The sequence below is a fragment of the Saimiri boliviensis genome, chromosome 5 (genome assembly GCF_048565385.1).
Source record: "Saimiri boliviensis isolate mSaiBol1 chromosome 5, mSaiBol1.pri, whole genome shotgun sequence".
Taxonomy (NCBI): domain Eukaryota; kingdom Metazoa; phylum Chordata; class Mammalia; order Primates; family Cebidae; genus Saimiri; species Saimiri boliviensis.
This window is the reverse complement of record NC_133453.1, coordinates 134985451-135012809: the sequence shown is the minus strand read 5'-3', so window position 1 is coordinate 135012809 and position 27359 is coordinate 134985451. Positions and strand designations below refer to the sequence as shown.

The 27359-nt window shown below is 49.4% G+C and overlaps 1 protein-coding gene and 1 long non-coding RNA gene across 5 annotated transcripts in view; one reads left to right on the top strand and one right to left on the bottom strand.

The window, feature by feature from the left end:
• CRTC3 (CREB regulated transcription coactivator 3) overlaps nt 1-17993 on the top strand; it is a 117801-nt gene extending 99808 nt beyond the window's left edge. For all 4 annotated transcript variants that reach the window (XM_039479854.2, XM_074400046.1, XM_039479853.2 and 1 more), the window contains 6 exons: nt 366-583; nt 3848-4146; nt 11759-11959; nt 12050-12130; nt 14291-14393; nt 14818-17993. In XM_039479854.2, the coding sequence (XP_039335788.1) occupies nt 366-583; nt 3848-4146; nt 11759-11959; nt 12050-12130; nt 14291-14393; nt 14818-15026 (1111 nt within the window). In that variant the 3' untranslated portion in view covers nt 15027-17993. The remainder of the gene's footprint in view (nt 1-365; nt 584-3847; nt 4147-11758; nt 11960-12049; nt 12131-14290; nt 14394-14817) is intronic.
• Nucleotides 17480-27359, bottom strand: part of LOC104653021 (uncharacterized) — a 62815-nt gene continuing 52935 nt past the window's right edge. Inside the window, exons 4-5 of the long non-coding RNA XR_746304.3 lie at nt 18735-18838; nt 17480-17881 (exon numbers count right to left, since the gene is read on the bottom strand). This is a non-coding gene — a long non-coding RNA (uncharacterized LOC104653021). The remainder of the gene's footprint in view (nt 17882-18734; nt 18839-27359) is intronic.

The window sequence follows — 27359 nt, the reverse complement described above, 5'->3', positions numbered from 1 at the left end:
TTTCTGGTAGCAAAGATAACTTAGAAATCCAGCAAAAAGAACTAAGTAAATAGAGAGCAGGGGCTCACATTTTATATAGTGCTTTCTAATTTTCAGAATACTCTTGCATCTATAATCTAATCTGGTCTTGATTATTCTAGACCATAATCTAATATTCCTGTGATGTGGGCTCAGGTAGTCGGTGAGGAAGTGTGTTTGAGAGAGGCTGAGCTGAGCATCCGTGTTCTCAGAGTGAGAGAGCCGCACAAGGACCTCGGTCTTTGATGGCCACTGCTCTCACCGGACAGGAAGAGGCCTCAGGCATGGTTGGTTTCCTGACAGCCAAATGCATTGTAGAAAGTCATTCTTAATCTTTCTTTTTTCAGTGCTTTTCCACATAACGGTCAAAATGTGGGCCTCTCACCCTTTTTGGGGACCCTGAACACTGGAGGGTCATTGCCAGATCTAACCAACCTCCACTACTCGGCGCCCCTGCCAGCCTCCCTGGACACCAGCGACCACCTCTTTGGTAGTATGAGTGTGGGGAATAGTGTGAGCAACCTCCCAGCTGCTATGACCCACCTGGGTATCAGAAGCTCCTCTGGTGAGTATCTCCTGCTTAGCAGTGACCTGGTGGCTTAATCATATGTGGTCCCCACCCGTGTGGCCTATTCTGTGAATCACTGAGTGGGAGTGACTGCATCTCAGTTAGAGATGATGATGGACCTCCCTGTGTCTCCTGACCCTGCGGGCATTTTTCCTGGGCGTTTCTGTTTCTCCTGGATTGATGAGTGTGGTGCAGCTCTGCTGAACCTCATTCCCTATTGTCTTCGCTCACTCCTCTATGCAGGGACTTGGGAATAAGATCTGCAAGCCAAGAAGTAAACATCCGCTCTGTGTTGGCCGAACAGTATTGGTGGCTCATACCAACATATGCTCTTTTATAACTTAGGCCTTCTCTCTAGATTCCTCCCATTCTCCATTAGGTTCCTAAAGGCAGTATTTTGCATTTTAGAAAATTTACAATGGATATGATGAAAATAGTTCTACTTAATATCTGTGTATTCAGTAGAAATCCCCCACAGTTCCAAACAGTTCCAGTTAAAGATGCAGCATTAGCTACATAAAGATGCTATCCGTAACGGGACTTGGGTGTTACACTGCAGGTTTGATTGCCCACAGCTCAGACCCTATATTGAAATATGACTACATTTGTTTGAAGCCTGACACTTTTTTTTTTTTTTTTTTGAGACGAAGTCTCACTCTGTCACCCAGGCTAGAGTGCCATGGCACGATCTCAGCTCACTGCAACCTCCGCTTCCCAAGTTCAAGCAATTCTCCTGCCTCCGCCTCCCAAGTAGCTGGAATTACAGGCATATGCCACGATGCCCTGCTCATTGTTTTTGTATTTTTAGTAGAGACGGGGTTTCACCATGTTGGTCAGGCTGGTCTCGAGCTGCTGACCTCAAGTGATCCGCCCGCCTTGGCTTCCCAAAGTGCTGGGGTTGCAGGCCTGAGCTGCCACTGACATAATCTTGTCAACATCTAGGGCAGGTGGTAATCCTCTTACTCCTAGTGGTGTGGTGCAGCCTCTGGCCTAACAGTCCTACCCAGAATTGTGTTGTGGAGCACTTCATTTGGAGGGGATGCTCAGTGATGGTCTCCAGGTGGAAGGAGTGTTTGTTGGTTTCTGCTCTGAGACTCATCCATGCAAATCATAACTTACCACCGAGGTAACTCACCAGAGAGTGGTCCCCTTTGGGGGGTCACCTGGAGGGTTCTCCAGTGATTGCAGTGATCCTGCCATGGTGCAACATAAGCTTAGTTGGAAGAACTGATTTCAGACACCACCTTTATTTTTGTCTTTTTGGGGTTTTGGGGTCATTTTAGTATCCTTAATAGTAGTAAGTCTTTCACAGACTAAGTCTCAGTTTTGATATTTATACATTTGCTTCATAGGAGAAGTTTTATGTTTGCTTCATAGGAGAAACTCTCAAGACCTTTATGCCAAGATTCAGAGTCTGGGCAATTCACCTTTTGGGTGAATCCTCAATGTGTGAAGACATGTAGGTTCCCAGAAGTAAAGCAGCATCAGCACATAGCTCCCTTGGGTCTCAGGGAGGCTGGAATGTTCCAGTACAGCCTTTGACACTGTGCTTCAAGCTGAACTTACAAAGTTTATTCACTGCTTGTCTTCTCAAAAAAGCATTATTTTATCCAGAACACATCAGAACCAACGTCAGGTTTCTGTATTTTCTATGCACTCCTTAAAATGCATGGCACACAAAGATTTAAAAGATGTTTCAGAGATGCTTGAGCTTTCTTTCTGAAGGGATTTTTAAAAGCTAAGTCCCCAGCCATAGCTCTAATTAGTCCCTGAGCCAGCTGGATCACTGCCCTCTTTGTGGACTGGTGAGCGCTGGGATAATTATGTAGGGCTTTATCATAGACATGTTCCTACCTTTAAAAATATAGCAACTGTGCTCTGTGATACTGGACACTGCCAGGTTAAAAAAAAAAATATATATATATATATATATATATATATATATATATATATGGCAAGTGAAGTCATTTACATGAATTCTAAAAATATAATGAAAGTTTAAAAAATAATTTTGCCAGCTCAGTGTGCTTGATTTTTGTCATTTCTATCCTTTCCATAACCTTTAACAAACACTGAAATTTTTTGTCAACACAAAACTGCTGATACAAAAAAGACAGGTGGAGGTAGGGAGTGCTAGTTGAGATCCACACAGCAGCAGCAGCAGCAGAATGATTGATTCGCTGAGCGAAGCTGCTCCATGCCAGGCCCTGTGCTGCCGAGGATCCAGCAGGGCAGAGGACAGGATCCCCAGCCTCACGGAGCTCGTGCCCTAGCAGCCTGCACCACAGAAATGCCTCTCCCAAACTTCCTTGCTCAAGATAAAATTCACCCATCCCCCAAATAAAGCACCAGCAAAAACTTCCTTTTCCCTGAGTTGGGATAGACTGTGATGAACAATTTCTTGGGAACCAGAAGATTGAAGAGGGACCCCGGGGTGGGAGATAGAAGGGAGTGTCCCTTCCTATGACTCCCTCGTATGCTGAGATTAAAGAGCTTAAAGAACACCAAGACGGTTCCCCGGGGGCCATGACTCTGTGGAAGGACATCCTTTTTTTTTTTTTTGAGACGGAGTTTCGCTCTTGTTACCCAGGCTGGAGTGCAATGGCGCGATCTTGGCTCACCGCAACATCAGACTCCTGGGTTCAGGCAATTCTCCTGCCTCAGCCTCCTGAGTAGCTGGGATTACAGGCACGTGCCACCATGCCCAGCTAATTTTTCTGTATTTTTAGTAGAGACGGGGTTTCACCATGTTGACCAGGATGGTCTCAATCTATTGACCCCGTGATCCACCCGCCTCGGCCTCCCAAAGTGCTGGGATTACAGGCTTGAGCCACCGTGCCTGGCCGGAAGGACATTCTTAAAGGCAGCAGGGGATGCAGGCCCTGTGCTCTGGCCAGAGGCCTTCAGGGGCTCTGAACAATGTGTTATACAGCCCTAGGGCCCTTTCTCTGGGTCTGGGCTGAGCACCTGGAACATTTGCCTCTGCTACCCACCATTTACCTAGCTTTGCCCACCCAGGGGTTGTTGAGACAGTAACCCTCATGGGAAAACATTGTTCTCATCTTGGTGGCCGTGTCTCTGTGAGCAGGAGCATCTTCTCCTGGCCATTGAGGCATCAGATACAGTCACTGGAGGAGAGTTATCCAGGAGCTCCTTAACCTACAGAATCGTCATCACATGTGACAGTAGACAGTGTTCTTTCATTTTTGGAAAAGATTTGGTCTGAAATGATAAGTAACTTGTGAATTTGTTGTCTTCCAGGTCTCCAGAGTTCTCGGAGTAACCCCTCCATCCAAGCCACGCTCAATAAGACTGCGCTTTCCTCTTCCCTAAATAACCACCCACAGACATCTGTTCCCAGCGCATCTGCTCTTCACCCTTCACTTCGTCTGTTTTCCCTTAGCAACCCATCTCTTTCCACCACAAACCTGAGTGGCCCGTCCCGGCGTCGGCAGCCTCCCGTCAGCCCCCTCACGCTTTCTCCTGGCCCGGAAGCACATCCAGGTTTCAGCAGACAGCTGTCTTCAACCAGCCCACTGGCCCCATACCCTGCCTCCCAGGTAAACACAGACAAGCAGCCACTACAGTGAAACAGACCGCAAGACACAGGAAGCGCGTTCCTCCTCTTTACTGTTTTGGGTTACTGCCATGATTACACTAAGCACCCGTGAGGCCTCAAGTGCCGTCCTTTCACTCTTACATGTGAAATCAGAGCAGAAGTTCGATAATGCAGAATGAATTCATGAGTTAGTTTGTTTCTTTTTTTTTGAGAAGGGGTCTCACTCTGTTGCCCATGCTGGAGTGCAGTGGCACAATCATGGCTCACTGCAGCCTTGACCTCCGGGCTCAAGCAATCCTCTCACCTCAGGCTTTGAGTAGCTGGGACCACAGGCATGCACCACCACACCTGGCTAATTTTTTTTATTTTTTGTAGAGACAAGGTCTTGACATACTACCTAGGCTGATCTCAAATGCCTGGGCTGAAGCCATCTTCCCAGCTTGGCCCCCCAAAGTGCTGGAATTCCAGGCATGAGCCACCATGCCCAGCCTAATTAATGATTTTCTATTATAACAATACCAGATGGCTGGGCGTGGTGGCTAATATTTGTAATCCCCACACCTTGGAGGCCGAGGTAGGCAAATCACAAGGTCAGGAGTTTGAGACTAGCCTGGCCAACACAGTGAAACCCCGTCTCTACTAAAAATACAAAAAATTAGCTAGGTATGGTGGTGGGTTCCTGTAATCCCAGCTACTTAGGAGGCTGAGGCAGGAGAATCGCTTGAACTCAGAAGGCAGAGGTTGCAGTGAGCTGAGATCACACCAGCCTGGATCACATAGCTAGACTCCAACTCAAAAAAAATAAATAAATAACAGATTTGCTGTGTTGATTACTCTTTAATACTTTTTAAGCAATGTTGAACAATCTGTAGTCACTAACTCACAAACTTGGGGCTGAGAGGGACAATAGGATACAGAGAATGCCATTCAGGTAAATCTAAGAAAGCTAAGGGAACCAGGTTAGGATTTCAAAGTTGGCATGGAAAATCAGTCATTGACTCTCTAAGTACATTAAGCCATAGGGGAAAGCCAAAGAGAACATTTAATAGCTTCCAGAAGCTTAGATAGTAGATTAGACCTCCTCCCCAATTATCTACAGATTTCAGAAACAATACTTTCATTGTTCACGAAATACTAAGTATAATGAGGATGAGATCTGTTGTGAGGAGGAAAAGAAGTCTGTTGTGCCGGGCGCGGTGGCTCAAGCCTGTAATCCCAGCACTTTGGGAGGCCGAGGCGGGCGGATCACGAGGTCGAGAGATCGAGACCATCCTGGTCAACATGGTGAAACCCCGTCTCTACTAAAAATACAAAAAATTAGCTGGGCATGGTGGCTCGTGCCTGTAATCCCAGCTACTCAGGAGGCTGAGGCAGGAGAATTGCCTGAACCCAGGAGGCGGAGGTTGCGGTGAGCCGAGATCGTGCCATTGCACTCCAGCCTGGGTAACAAGAGCGAAACTCCGTCTCAAAAAAAAAAAAAAAAAAAAAAAAAAAAAAAAAAGAAGTCTGTTGAGAAAGAGGCACATTTAAAAGTCACAAACCGGCCGGGCGCGGTGGCTCAAGCCTGTAATCCCAGCACTTTGGGAGGCCGAGGCGGGTGGATCACAAGGTCAAGAGATCGAGACCATCCTGGTCAACATGGTGAAACCCCATCTCTACTAAAAATACAAAAAATTAGCTGGGCATGGTGGTGCGTGCCTGTAATCCCAGCTACTCAGGAGGCTGAGGCAGGAGAATTGCCTGAAACCAGGAGGCGGAGGTTGTGGTGAGCCGAGATCCCGCCATTGCACTCCAGCCTGGGTAACAAGAGCGAAACTCCGTCTCAAAAAAATAAAATAAAATAAAAGTCACAAACCCATACAAAGAAATTGAAAACTTAGCTGGGCATCGTGACAGGCACCTGTAGTCTCAGCTACTCCAGAGTGGAGGTGGGAGGATCACTTGAGCCCAGGAGGTCGAGGCTGCAGTGAGCCAAGATAGCGCCACTGCACTGCAGCCTGGCAACAGAGTGAGACCTTGTCTCAAAAGAATAGCTCATTACAGAAATAGAGGGTTTGAAATATCCTATAAATGCTAAACTCAGGGGTGCTTCTCCTTACCATAATCACTGAGGAATATATATATTTTTAACCTTTGGCCATACCCTCAATCTGTTATAACATCATTAACTACTTACCAGCTTGCCATAAATTAGTAATGATTTAGCAAGGAACACTTGACAGAACACAACAGAGTTAGAGGATCTTGTTATTAGTCACTCTGCCAATTACTAGCTGTGGCATCTTGATTGTATGAGTAATCTCTTTTGGACAAGGGTGAGAGGACATTTCATAATTTTTGTTTTTAAGTCTCTGTCGCCCAAGCTGGAATGCAGTGGCATGATAATGGCTCCCTGCAGCCTTGAATTCCTAGGCCCAAGCAATCCTTCCTCAGCTGGGATTCTTCAAGTAACTGAGACTACAGCCCATGGCACTACACCCAGTTAATTTTTGTATTTTTTGGCAGAAACAGGGTCTTCCTGGGCTGGTTGTGTGCCTCATGCCTGCAGTACTAGCACTTTGGGAGTCCCAAGGCAGGCGGATCACTTGAGGGAAGGAGTTCAAGACCAGCTTGGTCAGCATGACGAAACGCCATCTCTACTAAAAAAAATAAAAATTAGCGGGGTGTGGTGGCACACACCTGTAATCCCAGTTACTGAGGAAGCTGAGGCAGAATTGTTTGCACCTGGGAGACAGTAGTGAGCCAAGATCGCACCACTGTACTCCAGCCTAAGTGACAAAGTGACTCTGTCTCAAAAACTAAACAAAAAAAATCTTTTTTTAATTAGAAAAGAAAGAAACAGGGTCCCCATATGTTTCCCAGGCTGATCTTAATCTCCTGGGGTCAAGTGATCCTCCTGCCTCAGCCTCCAAAGGGGCTGGAATTAGCCAGTGTGCCCTGTGCCAGGCATGAGCCTCTGTATCCTGTCATAGTTTTTATTTTTATTTTTTGAGACAGTGTTTCACTCTGTCATCCAGGCTCGGAGTGCAGTGGCGTGATCACAACTCACTGCAGCCTTGAACTCCTTGAGCTCAGGTCATCTTCCAGTTTAACCTCCCAAGTAGCTAGGACTACAGATGTGCGCCATCATACCCAACTAATTTTTGTTTTTGTTTTTGTTTTTTTTTTGTAGAGATGGGGTTTCACCATATTGCCCAGGCTAAATAATTACTGGTTTTGTGGTTCTTATGTTACTGAGTTGCCTTTAATTTTATTTAACAAGATTCTTTTATAAGATAAATGAATGTTGCTGGACACAGTGGCTCTAACCATAATCCCAGCTATTCAGGAGGCAGAGAACGGAGGATTGCTTGAGGCCAGAAGTTCAAGACTAGCCTTGGCAACATAGTGACACTCTGTCTCTTTAAAAAAGGGAATTTTAAAAAGTGAATGTTATTCATGCACATAGTTTAAAAAGTCAAATAGGGCTGGGCGCGGTGGCTCACGCCTGTAATCCCAGCACTTTGGGAGGTGAGGCGGGTGGATCACGAGGTCAAGAGTTCGAGACCATCCTGGTCAACATGGTGAAACCCTGTCTCTACTAAAAATACAAAAAATTAGCTGGGCACGTGTCTGTAATCCCAGCTACTCAGGAGGCTGAGGCAGGAGAATTGCCTGAACCCAGGAGGCAGAGGTTGCGGTGAGCCGAGATCGTGCCATTGCACTCCAGCCTGGGTAACAAGAGCAAAACTCTGTCTCAAAAAAAAAAAAATCAAATAGTTCTAAAAGACTTGTTATAGAAAAGCAGCTGTCTTTCCCCTTTTTCTTAGGCATATTTCTCACTGCCTAGAAATGGCTACTGTAAGCCATTTTAGCTACTCTCTTTGGTGTAACCAAGGTTTTCTGTTTTTTTGTTGTTTTTGAGACAGAGTCTTGCTGTGTTGCCGAGGCTGGGATGCAGTGGGGCAATCTCAGCTTACTGCAACTTCCACCTCCTAGGTTCAAGCAATTCTCTTGCCTCAGCTTTCCAAATATCTGGGACTACAGATGTGTACCACCATGCCCAGCTAATTTTTGTATTTTTAGTAAAGACAGAGTTTCACCATGTTAGCCAGGCTGGTTTCGAACTCCTGACCTCAGGCAATCCACTCATCTCGGCCTCCCAAAGTCCTGGGATTACAGGCACAAGCCACTGTGCCCAGCCTAACCATGTTGTTTTATGTTTTTGTTCTACATTTTTGGTATTAGGCATTATGTAATGACATCAACCAACAAAGGTTAGAATCAAGTTCTCTTTCTGCTCTCTGACAAATCCCACCACACACATAGGTGCACACCTGTGTGCAGATACATATGTGTGTACACACAATTTCCTACCCACCTCATTTATAATAATTGTGGGTAGAGCAATAGTCAATATTTAGTGTTTTTATGGTTACAATGTAGTCAGAGTTGACATATAGTATACTATGAAATAAAATGAGAATTATTTTTTCCTCCTAGGAGTTAATAAATGTCTTTTTTTTTTTTTTGGTTAGCCTGATAGTATGTATCTATGTGTATTACTAATTCAGTCCCCAATTCTCTAGTTTATAGGAAAGAGTGTGTGGGACCTCATATGACTTAAAATGTCTTCATTTGGTCTGCCATTTAATTATTATTTGGCTGAATATGGAATTCTAAATTTGAAATAATTTTCCCTTGGAATCTCTTGCCTTTTAGTTTTTAAGTTGTTTTTGAGAAATCCAGTGCCATTCTGATTCTGAACACTTGGCACGGACTCTGCCCCTCCGCCCAGGCTTGTGAGATCTTTTTGCCCCCAGTCTTCTGAACTCTCAAGATAATGCGGCTTGGCGTGAGTCTGCGTATTTGGTGGGTTCCTTCAATGTGGAAACTCACAGTTCCTTTCTGGGACGTGTTCACTATTTCTTCAATGATTTCTTTGCTTCAGTTTTCTCTGTTCTCCCTCTCTGGAACTCTACAGATGTTGACTATTCTGTACTTCTCAAATATCCTCGTTCTCTCTCCCTGTCTCCTTCTCTGTGGTTGTTTCCTTGTTTGTTTGCTTTGCTTTCTGGAAGAGTGTCGAAGCTTTACCTTCTAGCCCTTGTGTTGAGGTTTCCATTTCTGCTCTCATTTTTAAATTGCTATGAGTTCTTTTTTGTTCTGAGTGTTCCTTTTTAATAGCATCATACTAGCCGGGCGCGGTGGCTCAAGCCTGTAATCCCAGCACTTTGGGAGGCTGAGGCAGGTGGATCACGAGGTCAAGAGATCAAGACCATCCTGGTCAACATGGTGAAACCCCGTCTCTACTAAAAATACAAAAAAAAATTAGCTGGGTATGGTGGCGTGTGCCTGTAATCCCAGCTACTCAGGAGGCTGAGGCAGGAGAATTGCCTGAACCCAGGAGGCGGAGGTTGCGGTGAGCCGAGATCGCGCCATTGCACTCCAGCCTGGGTAACAAGAGCGAAACTCCGTCTCAAAAAAAAAAAAAAATAGCATCATACTTATGCCACAGATGCAATATGATCTTTTCTCTCGTCAAGGTTTTTAGTGGTCTTTTTATCTAATTTGTCTTTATTTTTTACAATAGAATTTGTCTAAATTGCATAAAAGTAGAGAAAATAATACACTGAGTCCTCCTATACCCATCATCTAGTCTCAACAATTAACAGTATCTTTTTTTTTTTTTTTTTTTTTTCTTTTGAGACAGTCTGGCTCTATCACCCAGGCTGGAGTGCAGTGGTGCGATCTCAGCTCACTGTAACCTCTGCCATCCAGGTTCAAGCCATTCTCCTGGCCTCAGCCTCCCAAGTAGCTGGGACTACAGGTGCACGCCACCATGCCTGGCTAATTTTTGTCATTTTTAGTAGAGATGAAGTTTCACCACGTTGGCCAGGCTGATCTCAAACTCCTGACTTCAGGTGATCCGCCTGCCTCAGCCTCCCAAAGTGCTGAGATTACAGGTGTGAGCCACCATGCCGGCCTTAATGTTTCAACACTACTGTGCATTTAAAAATTGCAAATATTTCAATATGTATCTCTAATAGAAAAGGATTTTCTTAGTAGCCTAAATACTGTCATGCTAATTTTGTTTTTATCACAACTACTTCATACTGCACAGATCTTTCCAAGATTCTGTGTCTGCTTTGGCCTCCAACTCTCACGGCAGATGGCTTCCTCAGGGCCGAGTGATCCTCAGTGCTCTGCTCAGGTTGAGAAGCGGGCTGGCAGCTCTGTGCGCGTGGGCAGGCCTGCTGAGTGTGCTGTTCACTGTAGAATGATCTAGCTTGGTCATTTCCTTGGGATTCTTCTGGTGTTGTAAGTTTTAGGATTTTTTTCTGGCCAGCGTGGTGGCTCACACCTGTCATCTCCGCACTTTGGGAGGCTGAGGCAGGCGGAGCACAAGGACAGGAGTTGAAGACCAGCCTGGCCAGCATGTTGGAACACTGTCTCTACTAAAAATACAAAAATTACCCACGCATGATAGCATGCTTCTGTGATCTCAGCTACTTAGGAGGCTGAGGTGGGAGAATCGCAGTGCACTCCAGCCTGGGTGACCAAGTGAGACTGTTTCCATAACAAAAAGATTTCCTGTCTTAGGCCTTGTCAGTTTCCCTAAAGGACACTTTCCCAGTGTCACACCTCGGTATATGCCTGGATTCCAGCATCCTAGAGCCGGGCTGGGAAAGAAAGGTGGAGATCTTAAGATTCGATCGTGAGATTTCTTCGAAACCGTGTTTTCAGTACAGTGCCTCACCTTCTAAGAACCAGAGACCCTTCATTTTATTCTCAGGAATAGAACCTTCCAGTCTTCTGGCAGGCAGTGGAGGGGTGAGAGCGGTTCGCAGCAGCACACTGGAGCCAGGGGCTCTGCAGGTTTCACGCCCCCTTAGACAAACTTTGACCAGAACCACCTGCTTTCAATCCATCCCCTGCTCCCTGCTGTCCCCAATTCCAGAGCCCTGTGGGGAGTTAGTGGTGCGAATGAGATTGCCTCTTGGTTTTTTCTCACTGAGAGCCCTGTGGGGAGTTAGTGGTGTGAGTGAGATTGCCTCCTGCTTTTTCCTCACTGCCAGCTTACCATTGGGTTTTCCTTAGCTCTGCTAGGCCAGTTACCACTTGACCATCTGCTTCTCATTTTCCAGCTTTTGCTACCATTTTTTTCTCTCCAGTCACCTTGGTCTGCGTGTTTATGATCATTTTGGTGTTACGTATTGTTCATGCTTATTGCTGGTGAATGTTGGTGCCGTGTCTTGTTTTAACAGGGTTTGGGGAGAGCTAAGGAAGGGCCTTTTTCAGTCTTCTCTTTTTAACCAGATTGAAGTCATGGCTCTAAAAACCAAAACAAATGTGATTTTCATGGAAAAAAACAGGAAATTGGTTAAATTGGCTGTTTTCTTGTTTAGTCCTTTTAAGACAACAGAAATTGTCATTGAATGGAACATGCTTTGTGGGGAAGTAAATGTGAGATACACTTTGAAGGAAGAGAAACAGGCTTCTCAGCATTGCATACAACACCGTGGTGGGGAAAATCTCAGGCGTCCTCTTACTCTGACATTTCCTAATCCCAAAGGACTTAACGCTAGAAACACAGAAGCTAATTAGTGGCTTTGTGTGTGTGTGTTTTGCAGATGGTATCCTCAGACCGAAGCCGGCTTTCTTTCCTGCCCACAGAAGCTCAAGCCCAGGTGTCCCCACCACCCCCGTACCCTGCGCCCCAGGAGCTCACCCAGCCCCTCCTGCAACAGCCCCATGCCCCGGAGACCCCTGCCCAGCAGCCCCTGGCAGCCTCTTCCCTGCCACAATCAGACTTTCAGCTTCTCCCAGCCCAGGTAAGTCCTGGCAGGAGCGTTGGTGTGGAGGGAACGCTTGCGTTGCTTTGAGTTCCAAGCTCAGTGGTCACCTTCTTGTTTCCTAAATAGGGCTCATCTTTGACCAACTTCTTCCCAGATGTGGGTTTTGACCAGCAGTCCATGAGGCCAGGCCCGGCCTTTCCTCAACAGGTGGGTGATCGCCCCCTGCCTCCCCCTCCCTTGCTGCATAAACTGTACCATTTAGGTTGTTCAGTGTGTAGAAGTCATAACCCAGCAGACCAGACATGCCCCTTCCCTGGTTTTGGATGTGTTCTGTGGCTACAAGAGCCTTTCACCTTCTTTGGCCCTGAAACGCTGGCACTGGCTGCCATATTTAGTATCAGGCTTCAGCAGAGAAGCTATTGGAACAAGTGGCAGGAGACTTCTGAGGGCACTCCCGCCATAGAACTGTAAGTCACTAATGCTGGAAGGGACACAGCCCCCGCCTCATCCGTGCCCTCATGTGGAAACCAAGGCATAGGGAGGGTGGAGCCTGCTCCCACCGCAGGGTCAGAAGGTGGCGCAGCGTTTGGCCCAGAGCCTGGTTGGGGCACCCGGCACAGTGTGGCCTCCTGGGAGAGCTAGGGCCTGGGGAGGGAGAGGAGTTCCTTCTGGAAGGCATTTAAATTCGGCCGCTTTCTTTAGCAGTTTAGTTTCACCCTAACATTGGTTATTTTTAATGTTCCCAGGTTTTATAGTATTTGGTAATATTCAGTAAATATGGATGGGGCTTTATGACAGATTGAGGAGTGGAAGAGGGTGGAACAGGCGCCAGAACTGTTTGAGATGGAGTCTCACTCTGTTGCCCAGTCTGGAGTGCATTGGAGCCATCTCGGCTCACTGCAGCCTCTACCTCCCAGGTTCGAGCTGTCCTCCTGTCTCAGGCTCCTAAGTAATTGGTGTTACAGGCATGTACTCCCACACCTGGCTAATTTTTGTATTTTTTGTAGGGTCGGGGTTTCACCGTGTTGATCAGGCTAGTCTTAAACTCCTGACCTCAAGTGATCTGCTCACCTCGGCCTCCCAAAGTGCTGGGATTACAGGCTTGAGCTGTTGCACCCAGCCAAGAACTTAATAACTTAAGATAGTGTTTCTGAAGCAGGCCACGGGTGAAACTTTGTGGCAAGAACCAGTCCTCCTTGCCTCCCTCTATCCCAAAGAGCCATTTTTGTCTAGGGGGGAATCAGTGTCTCCCCAAAAAGTGATGGGAACTTTTTTTTTCTTTGCGCCAGAGTTTTGCTCATTACCCCGGGTGGAGTACAATAGCACAATCTCGGCTCACCACAACCTCCGCCACCTGGTTCAAGCAATTCTTCCGCCTTAGCCTCCTGAGTAGCTGGGACTACAGGCATGCACCACCGTGCCCAGCTAATTTTTGTATTTTTTTTAGTAGAGACGGGGTTTCACCATGTTGACCAGGGGAAACTCGTTTTGAGACGTTTTTTAAAATGGGTTAGAGAATTAGTTTCAGAAAAGGAACCTAAAATTGGCCCCAGTTATAACCAGTTCTCATAGAGGCTTTCTCATAGGGAGGAGTTCGCCTGAGTTTCCTCCTCCTGGTGTGAAAAGGAAAGGTTTCCACTTTCTCAGTATTCTAGAAACCAGGGAAGAGGCCAGGCACAGTGGCTTATGCCCATGATCCCAGCACTTTGGGAGGCTGAGGCAGGTGGCTTGCTTGAGCCCAGGAATTTGAGACCAGCCTAGGAAAAATACAGCAAGACCCCGTCTCTACAAAAAATACAAAAATTAGCCAGGCATGGTGGCATGTACCTGTGGTCTCAGCTATTTGAGAGGCTGAGGCAGACGGATCACTTGAGGCTGGGAGGTGGAAGTTGCAGTGAGCCGAGATGGCAACACTGCACTCCAGCTTGGGTGACAGAGACCCTGTCTTTAAAAAGGAAGAAAGAAATCAAGGAAGGAAAGAGTTTTACTTCCTTGGCTATGGACAGAGCCTGTGAAGGGTTCCCACAGAAGGCAGTTTGCAAAGGCCTTGGTGAGGCTGAGGAGAGATGTCAGACTCAGAGAGGCCACAGAAACCACGACCATTGGTCTCCTGGGCGGGCGTAGGGAGCTGGGGAAAGTCACCACACTGTGGCCCTCAGGGATCCCTCCTCCCCACAGTGTCTGCCTGCCTCACAAGCATATTCTGCAGTCATTACCACAAGGGCAAAGCACTCTGGGATCCTGGAAAGAAGGGGGTATCTATCAGTTTGCAAGTCAGGTTTTGCTCTGGAAACACGTGGCAATATCCGCTTCCTCCCTGGAAGCAGAGGCGGGTCTTCCTCACTGCGCCACCTTTGACGCCTCCAGGTGCCCCTGGTGCAGCCAGGTTCCCAAGACCCGCAGGACTCTTTCCATTTGAGACCAAGCCCATATTCCAACTATGGGAGTTTCCCCAACGCCATCCTGACAGGTGAGTGAGCCGTCCCTCAGCTTCACTGCTTTTCTTTTGCTGTGATTTCAGATACCTTTATAAGGCAGTTTAAACAACGTGACATATAAAGCAAAAAACAAATGTCCCCTGGTGTGGCTCGACGACTCTGTGAGATGCAGGTTTGCAGCCTTAGAGACAGGCAGGGCAGCGGGCCAGGTAGTCAGAGCCTTTCCTGAAGACTGCGTGTTAGGTGACTGATGACTGTTGAAAAGGGAAAAACCCGCAAAACGGGGAGTTGTGCAGCTGACAAGAATGTAGATTCTAGGGCAAGAGCTATGGGCCTGGGGGCGGTCAGGACGCATGGGATGGCAGTCTAGGGGACCTTCGTCAGCTGGCTTTGCCCAGTAGCCTGGAGACCTCACCCTTCCTAACGCACTGTTTTCCCCTCTGGACCTCCTTTCAGAAGACGCCAGCTCCAGCCTCTTCAAAGACCTCAGCAGCGCACTGGCAGGCCTGCCCGAGGTCAGCCTGAATGTGGACACTCCATTTCCACTGGAAGAGGAGCTGCAAATCGAACCCCTGAGCCTGGACGGACTCAACATGTTAAGTGACTCCAGCATGGGCCTGCTGGACCCCTCTGTTGAAGAGACGTTTCGAGCTGACAGACTGTGAACAGACTCCAGTGCAACAGGAGAACGTTTTTCTGCAACAGCCAACACAGAATGGAATAGAATGGAGCCAGCTGCCACCCCAGGCTTTAGTTATCTTGACATGGAAGGAACCAGTGCTACGGTCTAGGCTTTCCAGTGAGGTCCCGTCGCAGACACGGTGGCTTCCTCCAGGTCACACAGCTATGTCCTGCTCTCCGGCCTGTGGCCAACTTCGTGTTGCAGCAGGCGGGCTGCTCGGAGCTGCCGTGAACTGGAAAGCTCATCTCTATCCCGTCTTTGTATTGGCCATCCAGTCAATCAATGTGCAGAGTAGAAAGAATCGTGTCACCGGAGGCCTCCATAGCAGCGAGTAGCACCCAGAACCACTGATTTCCGTCCGCACCAAAGGTGGGCCTAGAGCAGCGGCGGGAGGGAGTGCCTCGATGCCTGCTCAGACCTGACCTGGAGGGCGAGCCCCTCCAGCAGGGGACATTCCCAGGCTTAGTGGACGCCCCGGCTCTCGTCCATGCCTGAACTACAACATGAAGTTTTGCCGTAAGTCTGGGGCAGGCTGGGGTCAGGCAGCTGGAGGTTCATTTCATTTTCTCCCAGTTGGTTTCTGCTGCTTCAGTACCCTTTCCTCTGGACCGGAGGAGGAGGAAGACCATTTTCTGTAGTCACTGAAGAGTCCCGTGGCACTGATGAGCCAGAAGAGGACTGTGCTTCTTCCTGGGGGGTGGGGAAGGAAGATGCAGATTGCAGGTGGCCTCTGGACAAATTCCAGACAGGCACAGAGCTCCCCATTTAGAGCAGCTAGGAGCTGAGGTGCTAACCACACCCACTGATCAGCTGAGCTTCCCATCCTGCCCCAGAGCTGTGTGTCTGTGGACTGGGGGTTTCCTGTCCCCCACGCACACCGTATGCTCCTTGAGGACAGGGACAGTGCCTTATTCATTGTTGAACTTGTGCATGGCAGCACATTCGTGTGCTGGAGTGAGTGCTGTGAACCGTGTGTGCGGTGCGTGATGAGTGACTGGTCCCCCACGCCGTGAGGCAGGCTAATCTTTAGCTATCCACACTCCCTGCCAAATCTCAGAGCTCTAGCTTTTCTTGCACTCGTGCCTATGGTGAAGCATGCACTTTAATATGCTTTTAACACTAGGTGAGTAAACCCACAGTGAAGCTGGGCGCCGCATTCTCCTGGGGCTGCGTTCCATGCAGGCGGGTGGAAGCTATCTTGTGCATCCATCCGGAAGGGCTGAGCAGGTGGGGGCCCTGAGGGACCTCTCAGATACATGTTTTCCTATAACTTGCTTCAAGTAGAGATTCATTCTTTGAGGATGAAAAAAGAGTTTATAGTGAAAGGAAGGCCTAATTAACCTTTACTCATTAGTACCTTCTCATAAAACAGATGGACCAGATTTCCACCTCTGCCTGCCTCCTCCAAATTAGGGTAGCCCAGGAGGTTTGCAGGGGGCAGAGCACTGCAGGGGAGGAGAACCTGAAGGAGAGACGAAAGGACAGCCACTGCCCTTCCAGGAGTGTCGCTGAGGGTCACTGGACTGCTCCAGCCAGAGAAGCAAGGCTGTGTGAGGAGGGGCTGAACCTAGCACCCCTGTCCCTGGTGCAGAAGCAAGTGTCGCCAGGAGACCCTGGGCTGGCTCGCCTCTCTAAACCTCATTCCATTTCTTCTGACCTTGCCTCTAATCTTTAAATAACCCTCAGGGGGTACCCCTCTGCGCCTTCCTCTAGAATCCGAGTATTCCTGTTCACATTTGCACCACATCTTTGCTGTGGAATTAGGACATCAAACCAGAGTCCTCCTCACCTGATTCCCAGCTCGGGAAGGGCCTGCCCTAACCAGCCCTGTTCCCAGTTACACTTTCAGACCGCTTTGTGCTCAAGATCTCAGAGGGGGTGACTTTGTTCAAGAGCCTTTGGTCGTAATGCTACCTGCACCCCAGTGTGCCAGAAGAAGCCAGCTCCAGTGTCAAAGGTCCCCCAAACCTGATTTCATTCCCAACAGGGGATGGTGCTAACGTTATAAGGGTTCTGAAGTCCCAGCATAGCCCATTCTTCACATAGTGCCTTACCCATGGGGGTCATCACAGGGTCCCAGTTCAGTCTGTCTGCACAGCAGCCACCCTGCCGGGCAACAGGAGACCCCACGACCTACACAGTGAACCACACTGCCCACCAGCATCCTCCAGGTGCCTTGTGAAAACGGGGGCCACCAGGGGGAGTGACTGGTTGACTGGGGGCATGTACTGGTGGCAGTATGGCTTAGCACTGAAGTCAGCTTGTCCTGAGGTCTGTCATTCCAATCTCCTTCTGAAAGGGTCTGGGCATTTTACAACTTGCCACTGCCAGGCTGGGTGAGTCTCACTGGCCCAAAGCACGTGGGCCTGCACTCACTGCGGCCTTTGTAACAAAACCAGTCGTGGCCCTCGGCCTTTAAAGCGGCTGCATACTTCATAGTAAACTATTCTTCAATATTTAGTTTTGTCACAAGAAATCGATCATTGTACTACTCTCACAGCAGTTAAACAGCAGAGAACTAAAAGCCTGCATTTCCATTTTTTCTTTCTGTATGGTTGTGGGTTTTAGGACATAGGGCATTAGGAGAAACTTTTCCTGATCATGTCAGAAGTTCTTTGTCCCTTTTCTACTGTTTCATTTCTCCTCCATCTACTGTCTGTTACCTGAGCTGAAGCGTTGTATCAAGTCCAGATGCGCATCTGGAGACACTGCCCATTCCGACTTGTTGGCTCTTCTGATTTATGCACAGATGGTTCCCAGCATGTGTCCAGTGCTTTGTGGATGGGACCATCCCAGCAACTCATCAGCCTTCCGGCCAGTGTCCGAACCCAGGGCACCCTGTTCAACCGTATTTAAAGATTGGAATTTGTATAAAGTTGCTTCCAAGTTTTATAATGCATCATTTTTCATCTTTCGTAATTAAAAGCAGCACAATGTGGTTGTCTCTGCATTTGGTGGTGTTTTTCTTCACGTGGGTGAGGGCTTGCTAGGGAGCCTTGCTCTCTCTCACCTCCTGCTCGGCTCAGCTGGGATTGGGGGGGGGGGGGGCAGGCCCTGCAGCAAGTCAGACTGTCCTGGAGGAACACTCAGTTCCCTTAGTGGGAACTGACCCAGCCCTCTCCCACCATCGGGGCACCTACGCCCTCCTCTCAAGGCTCTCATCAGACTACGGGAGACTTTATCTCCTCCCATCCAGGCCATAAGGGCCAGCTCCCTGCACGTCTCACCTCCTCCCCATCCCATCCTTCTGCCTTATGAGATCCCATTTCCACGTCAATCTGACATTCCAGGGCCTCCTACATAGCCCTCTCTGATGGCGCCTCCCCATCAGCCTGTGAAGATGCCCAGTCTCCTTCCTCAGAACAAACAGCAGACACCTCTTCTCCACACCCCCTCCCCCACCCACTACCCCTCATGCCACAGCCCTGTGTCCTGATTAGCTCCCTGATTCCCTCCTCTCCTGCCTCTGTCCAAGGCCGTTTGATGTCAGCCACATCCTGTGACCCTTCCAGACACAGAAGCCCTTTTGGCCACTCCTCCCTCCAGAATCCTCTCCGGCTCCAGTAAGGCTTTTCTCCATATTCTACCACCCAAGCCATGCCTGTCTCCTACCTTCCTCCCCATCCACCATCCCAAACCACCACCTCCAGCCCTCCAAGGACAAGACCCTCATGCTTGGCACTCTCTGTACCTGCCTGTCAGCCAGGACTCAGGCCCACTCCACACCTTGTTCTCCGGAGATCCGGGTCCACCTGCAAGCAGTTGACATCCAGCTTCTCCAGAGGACTCCACACTCTGCAAGCACAGGGGCCTGTTGACGTGAATGCCACTTCCCCAGCACATGGCACACAGTAGGCTGGAAAACTGCAGATTCTTTCTCTGTTGACAGCAGCTTCCCTCCTTCGAAGCTCAGCCCCCACCACTACCACCATCATCAAGCTGGAGACCAGCTGTTCTCCAAACACCTCCTCCTCTTCCACACCCCCTACCCCCTCCTCCTCCACACCCTCCTCTTCCACAGCCCCCTCCTCCTCCTCCACACCCCTCCTCCTCAACACCCCAACCCCCTCCTCCTCCACACGCCCCTCCTCCACACACCCCCACACCCCCTCCTCCACGCCCCCTCCTCCTCCACAACCCCCTCCTCCTCCACACCCCCCACACCCCCTCCTCCATGCGCCCTCCTCTACACCCCCTCTTCCACACCCCTCCTCCTCAACCCCCCTTCTCATCCCCCTCCTCAACCCCCTCCTCCTCCACACCCCCCTCCTCAACCCCCTCCTCCACATCCCTCCTCCTCAACCCTCTCCTCCTCCACAACCCCCTCCTCCGCTCTCCCTGGTTCTGCAATGGCCTCATATCCAGCGCTGTCCTCCTCTCTTGCCCTATGGGCAACCTTGGCCTCCCTTCAAATATTAGCAGAGGGATACATTTTCCTTCACCTATGTGCCTCAGTGACCTCATCTATAAAATGGGACAATAAGCAGTTGCATTTCATGGAACTGTGAGGGTGATGTGAAGCTACACAAGTCAAGCTCTTAGAATTGTGCCCTGCCCATAATACTCAGTAAATGTTCATTATTAGCAACACTTAACTCTTTGTTGCATGAATCTGCCATCTTTTCTTTTCTTTTTTCTTTTTCTTTTTTTTTTTTTTGAGATGGAGTTTCACTCTTGTTACCCAGGCTGGAGTGCAATGGCGCGATCTCGGCTCACCGCAACCTCCGCCTCCTGGGTTCAGGCAATTCTCCTGCCTCAGCCTCCTGAGTAGCTGGGATTACAGGCATGCGCCACCATGCCCAGCTACTTTTTTGTATTTTTAGTAGAGACGGGGTTTCACCATGTTGACCAGGATGGTCTCGATCTCTCGACCTTGTGATCCACCCACCTCGGCCTCCCAAAGTGCTGGGATTACAGGCTTGGGCCACCACGCCCGGCCAAATCTGCCATCTTTTCAAACACAGAATACTCGAATCTTTAAAAGTACTGAATTTGTTTTCAAATATTAACTCTTAGGTCTGGGACGAATGATTGCAGATCTTATTTTGGGCCAGACACAGAGGCTTATGCCTGTAATCCCAGCACTTTGGGAGGCTGAAGCTGGAGGATCACTTGAGGTCAGGAGTTTGAGACCAGCATGGACAACATGGTGAAACGCTGTCTCTACTAAAAATATAAAAATTAGCTGGGTGGGCATCTGTAATCTCAGCTACTGAGAAGGCTGAGGCAGGAGAATCGCTTGAACCCAGATGGTGGGGGTTACAGTGAGCAGAGATCGCGCCACTGCACTGCAGTCTGGATGACAGAGTGAGACTCTAAAAAAAAATTTTTTTTTGGTCTCTTTTCCCTAATGAGTGCTGTATGGCAGGCAGGTATGGAAATTGGGTTTTACAGTGAACCAAATAGATGCTGTTATGTCCTGATATGGACACTAGATGGAGCTGCAACTATACGAGTGGCTCTTAGGACCCAGAACAGGCCAGAGTACCCCGGACCCCTCAACTTCAGCCTTTCAACTGGGCTGGCAGTGGTGCTGGCTGGAATTGAATCCTGTGATATGGAATACTAAGTATCCTTAGTGACCACCGGACTACCAGACACTGCACCATCAAAAGCGTTCAAACCACAGCGACTCCGTCTTGAACAGGGGCTGTGGGTAAACTGAGGCTGAGCCCTACTGGGCTGCATTCCCAGGATGTTAGGCATTTGAAGTCACAGGACGACAGCAAGTCAGCCCAAGACACAGGCCACAAAGATGAAACAGATAAAACAGGATGCAATAGGCCGGGCACGGTGGCTCACGCCTGTAATCCTATAGCACTTTGGGAAGCTGAGGCAGGCAGATCACGAGGTCAGGAGATCGAAACCATCCTGGCCAACACGGTGAAACTGTCTCCACTAAGAAAAAAAATTAGCTGGGTGTGGTGGCGCACACCTGTAGCCCCAGCTACTCGAGAGGCTGAGGCAGAATTGCTTGAACTCAGGAGGCGGAGATTGCAGTGAGCCGAGATCGCACTACAGCCTGGGTGACAGTGTGAGACTTTGTCTCCAAACAAACAAACAAACAAACAGCAACAACAAAAACGGGATGCAATAAACCAGCCAAAACCCAGATGACGACAGTGACCTCTGGTTATTGTCTCAAAACAAACAAACAAACAAACAAACAACAAAAAAAAAAAACGGGATGCAATAAACCAGCCAAAACCCAGATGACGACAGTGACCTCTGGTTGTCCTCATGCTCATGCTGCACTAGTTATAATACATTAGTTGTTGTAAGACACTCCTACCAGCGCGTGACAGTTCACAAATGCCATGGCAACGTCCGGAAGTTACCCTATATGGTTTAAAAGGAAGAGGAACCCTCAGTTCCAGGAAATTCCCACCTCATTCCGGGAAACTCATAAATAATCCACTCTTTATGGACCCCATGATCAAGAAATAACCATGAGCCTATGAAGTTGAGCTGCCATGCCACAGAGGCAGCCCCTTTTTTATTCCATTACTTTCTCAATAAACTTGTTATCACATTATCAGCTCATTCTTGAATTCCTTCCTGCATGAAGCTGGGAACCCATGCGGCCTTCCATGCTGAACCCTGTGACAGCACCACCTTACATGAACCTGAAAATAAGGCCAGGTACAGATGACTTTTTTTTTTTGAGAGACAGAGTCTCAGGCTAGAATGCCAGGCTGGAGTGCAGTGGCATGATCTTGGCTCACTACAACCTCCACCTCTCGGGTTCAAGTGATTCTCTTGCCTCAACCTCCTGAGAAGCTGGGATTACAGGTGCCCGCCACCACACCCAGCTGATTTTTGTATTTTTAGTAGAGATGGGGTTTCACCATGTTGGCCAAGCTTGTCTCGACCTCCTGACCTCAGGTGATCCACCTGCCTTGGCCTCCCAAAGTGCTGGGATTACAGGCATGAGCCACCACATCCAGCCAAGGATGACTTCTTGAGTTTTTATAAAGGCTCTGTCACCCAACTAAACAGTGGAAGACTCAATGGGCCTGATGTCAAGGCCTCCTGACACCACCGGCCCAGCACCCAGGGCTCCAAAACGCGACCTTCAGCGTCTGCTCACAAATTCCCCTCCCCTGTGCCCCTAGCCCCCGACCACCAAGGAGATGAACCACACCCCTTACCCTGTGGAGGGGGGTTCTGAACAGCCCCTGGAAAGAGTCCCCATAGATCTCAGTAAGATAGAGGCCTGGCAAAGGAACACTTTTTTTTTTTCTTTCCAGAAATGTATTTTCATTTTTTAAAAAAGCTTTGCTCTGATAAAAATAGTGCATGTTCATTATAAGAAATCCAAGTAACACCAAAGAGTACCAAAAACAAAAATGTTACGTGGTCCGGAAACCCAGCACCCCCAGAATAATCACGGCTGACACCCAGAGAACACTGATGGGACATCTCTATGCACATATTCAGAGAAAAGGATTTTTTTTTTAACCCAAATGGGCTCATACAATACATACGTACTTAAATTTAACAGAAATTGAGTAAGTTTTTTAGAGAAAGTGCCGTACTTAAATTTAACAGAACAAAAGGCAACTTAAACCTAACTCAAGAAATTACCAAGCTGCAAATGCTGCTGCTGCTCCTGGTTTTAAATTATCTCCCCAAGGGAAAGAAGACTATGAAGCAGCTGGATTCATTCTTTCAACATGTTTCAGCTATAGACGGCATCGCTTGACAACCGATGATTTCAGATAAGGAAATGAGCTCACCACTTCCTAGCTCCTCCCCCGCCCCCACACTTTGTGAGTCCGTATTTTCACATCGTCATCCTGTCCTGGCACCATCGTTCCCACTATTGTTTGGCCTGTTCCCTGGGTGTGGAGTCCCTGTTCCACTACCTGTCCTTCTAGAATATGGGTTTTTCCATTCTTGGGTTGTTTTCCTTCACCTTGTGGCTACCTTGACTTTGTTATCTAGGAGTCTTTTCAAGGTCTGAGGTGGTCACGTTCACAGGGGTGTCACTGCTGGACTGCAAGGTTGGAGCCCTGAACTCTGAAACGGCAGTGAGTGGGCCATGCAATTGACCAACTCATGCCGGAGGAAATGGACAGGAAAGGGACACAGCACTGCAGCCTCCACCATGATGACTTACTAAAAAAAGCTCTGTCTTGAACTTTTATCGGGTGACACAGAGCTGAAGTTTTAGAATCTGGAAATAAAATGACTGGGGGGAAGCCCAAGCACTGTGTTGAAAGAAAGGACACACCAGGCTTTGGGACCTCGGGGCCCCTCCCCACCAGCCCTTTGACAGCTGTGCCCTATCCCACCCATGCCCAAAGCAACTCCCTCCTGGATGCTAATGTACCATGTCAACTTCTGATTAACCCCGCTTCCAGGAATACCTCGAAGATTTCTACTTTATCTACGGTTAAGAGCACACACTCACTGTAAATGTTATCATAAACACTGTAAATGTGTGACCATAACCCCACGGTACTGTAAACACTGTGTATGTTACATAACCCTATGGTACATAAGCCTTGAGTCTGAGAGGGCAACAGTGCAGGGAACCACTGTCCCCTGGCTGCCTGAGACATGGCTTCTAAGTTCCTATGAAATGTTCCTAAGCAGCTGGATTGGTCAGCCTCTCTGTTCAGCCCCTCCACTCCCTGGGTCTCAGGGAGGAGGTCTGTATACACCTGGCCCCTGTGCAACACCCATCTTCACTTAGGAAAATCTAACTTCTCCTTCCAGGCCTCAGTCAGGTGACACCTCCTCTGTGAAGCCTTCTGTGAGGTTTGGATTCTCATTTGCAAACATTTACTTCCCTCTCCTCCCACTGTGGGACCTCCAGGCTCTCCCCCATCCATTTTTTAAAAGATGTCCCATCCCATCTTGGTGTCCCCCAGCAACTTGACTCCCAAACCCAGACAACAGGCACCCACGGACCTAATGGCAGGCCTTGACAGCTGCCCCCAAGCCCCTTCCCCCTTGGGCTCTGCTATGTGATTTGCTTTGGCCAATGACATGTTGGAGATGTGGCCCAACAGCAAAGCCTTGAAATGGGGTCAGGAGCCCTGGAGTCAGGCCCATGGGTTCAGTGGCATCAGGGAGAAAAACGGGCTCTTTGTCCAAATATAAACAAAGAGCCTGGAGTCACGGAACTCTCGGAAGGCTGCTCTGGGAAGTGCCCAGGTACCCAGGGCCAATGAGGGCATCTCACTAACACAACACAGAGCTGTCCCCAGAAAGTGAGCCTGGATGCTGGAATTCTGGGACAGGGAGGGGCAGCTGCCAGCTGGGTTTCCCATACTCCACCCACCAACATCTAGCCTCCACCTAGTCTTCACATTTGTCAGCCAAGCCAAGACCCTTTTGGAGCCAAGATCGCTCCACTGCACTCCAGCTTGGCTATCACAGCAAGACCCTGACTCAGAAAAACAAACCCTCAAACCAAGACCCTCCCTTCTTAGGACAAAAGGAGGCACCATTAATAATCGTGCTAGGACAGCAGGCAATCAACAGGGCCTCGTGTGTGTGTGGGAATGAGGCCTAGAGGCAGTGCTGCTTAGGAGCCAGGTAGATGGGCTCTGGAGTTAAGGACACCTGGGTGCAAACGTGATCCCTGCCCGTCCTGGCTGTGAAGATGGGGCAGGGCAGTCGCCTCCATGTGCTCAGTTTCCTTATCTGTAAAACAGGGCTGGTGGTGCCCATCTCTTGGGGTGTGCCTGCCCCTAGGAAGCAGTTCCCCACTGGTAACTAACATTTTCCTTGCTGTGCTTTCTATCAAGGCGCTCCTTTATTGCTAGACTCATAAACACAACAGGACTGTTGAGAAGGACAAAGCCCGTTCTCCGAATGGGACACAGAATGGTCTTCTGAACACAGAGGGTTTCTACCCACACCTCCGTCTCTCCTGACACCTCTGGCCAAGCACCAGCACCCATCCTCAATCTTCCCAGGACATCAGCTTTGCAGCCCAGGAGCCGCAGGACTAACCTGGTGTGATTCCTCTCTCACTGCTCAAAGCCTGGCTTAGTGTACTGGATCCCCCTCAGCTGGCTCCTACAGAAGCTCTCTTCCCCCAGCAAACTCTGCCGCCTCCCAGGGTCCATCTTACTGGCTGCAAACGGAGCCAGGCAAACTGAGGCTGCCCAGGCCCCTCCCCTCCAAAAGCCAGGCAGGTGTAACCCGGTCTCTGGTCATGCTGGTTGGGCCCACGTGGGCCAATCAGTGTTCTCTCCTAGGAATCTGAAGCTTGAGTAGGGGAGAAACAGTCCAGGAGTCATTGCAAATGAGCCATGTAGACAGCAGGCCCTGCAGAAAAGGCTCCTGGTGAGGCCCCTGGGTGGCCATTATTCGTCCATGGGGAGGCATGGCTGTTCAGCAACCTGGGACAGAGCCTGTGTGCTGCTCCACCAACTTTTTCACGTGTCTCCTGAAGCAGAGCGCTTCAGCTCGCTGGCTTGGGAACTCGGAGCTTCCCCGGGAGCAGCCCAGGGACTGGCGCAGCTCCGCCTCCTCCCAGCTCGGGTGGCTGGCCTCAAATCCAGGCTTCTGGCCTCCCACCCGGGCTCCTGGCCTCGCACAGACTTCAGGATGGGCTCTTGGCCTCCTAGCTTCCCACCCGGGCTCCCAGGCTCACAGCTGGGCTCCCAGATGGGCTCCTGCCTCCCACTCTAGCACCTGGGCCCCCGGCCTCGCACCCGGACTCCTGGGGCTGGCTCTGCCTTCTCTTTTGGAGCGGGTGATAGCAGTGGGGGCTTGTGAAATGTGTCACTTCCTGCTCCTGGTTCTTCCTGCAGATAAATGTCCCTGGCCTACCTCTGAGAGCTCCCTGTGTGATCCCTTCACGCATCTCTAGTCCCTGCAGACAATCTCTCTCATCACTTCCCACCCAGGCTCCTGAAAGCCAGCATGCCCCACAGCAAGGCGTGGAAAGCGCTGATTAGGTAGAACGCTGAGAAGGGGTGCACGCCTTGGTGTTCAGCCAGCCTGCGGCTCTGGCTACCAGAGAAACACTGAAGACATGTCGCAGTGAAGGACTTCTCAAGTCTTTAAAATGCCAGCCCATTTCCAAGAGGTCGGCGTGGTGGTCAGCACTTCTCAAACTGTCCCTGAGTCTTTTCTGTCTGGAACGTCTCGTGGGGCTGGTGTTCTGCAGGCATGGAGATGGGCAGGGGAGGGTGAAGGCTGAAGGTGGGAGGAACTTAAAGACTTCGAAGGAATCTATGGCCACGGCAGTGGCTCACACCTGTAATCCCAGCACTTTGGGAAACATAGGTGAGTGGATCACCTGAGGTCAGGAGTTCAAGACCAGCCTGGCCAACATGGGGAAACCCCATCTCTACTAAAAATACAAAAATTAGCCAGGTATGATGGTGGGTGCCTGTAGTCCCAGCTACTAGGAGGCTGAGGCAGGGGAATCACTTGAACCTGGTAGGCAGAGGTTGCAGTGAGCCAAGATCGCGCCACCGCACTCCACCTGGTGGCAGAGTGAGACTCCATCTCCAAAAAAAAAAAGACTTTGAAACGACCCAAAAAAATGGGGGGAAAGGGGGAAAGGAAGGGACCAAAGCCGAGAAACAGCCCCAGAACAGGATGAGAAGGCATTCCAGAGCTTCCAGCACCGACGACCAAGTGTGCCCAGACTCAGGGAAGCCAGGGAGGCGCCTCCGATCAATCAGCGAGTGTTGTTATTACAGCCATTGATTATGCACATTACTATAAATCAAAGAGTGGCCAAGAAATCACACCTGATGAGACGCGAAAGCGGCCCAGACAGGCGCTGCTGCCTGTCACGAGCTCCCCCTGGTGTTCGCGCACTGCCTTGCAGTAGCTGCTACGGGGTATCCAGTTCGCCTCGTGCAACTGACCAGCAGACTCTGGGCAGGAAGTGGATTCTTTTTTTTAATTCAAAAATATCTGCCTTATCTTGTTTGCATGAATGAGAGTGTGGCTTACAAATGCCAGCTTGTTAAAAAGTCAGATGCCAGGTACAATGATCATTATTTTCAGATGACATGGTTCTAGACCTGAAAGTCTGGAGAAAATCAAATTTAAAACCACAAGCAACCAGAAGAGAAATTAGTGTAAGACTTAGAATTTGACACCAAGAGGCCAGGCGTAATCCCAGTACGTTGGGAGGCTAAGGTTGACGGATTGCTTAAGCCCAGGAGTTGGAAGCCAGCCTGGGCAACACAGCAAGGCCCCATCTCTATAAAAATTAAAACATTAGCCAGGCATGGTGGCACAGGCCTGTGGTCCCAGCTACTCTGGAGGCTGAGGTGGGGGATTCGCCTGAGCCTGGGAGGTTGAGGCTACAGTGAGCCAAGATAGTGCCACT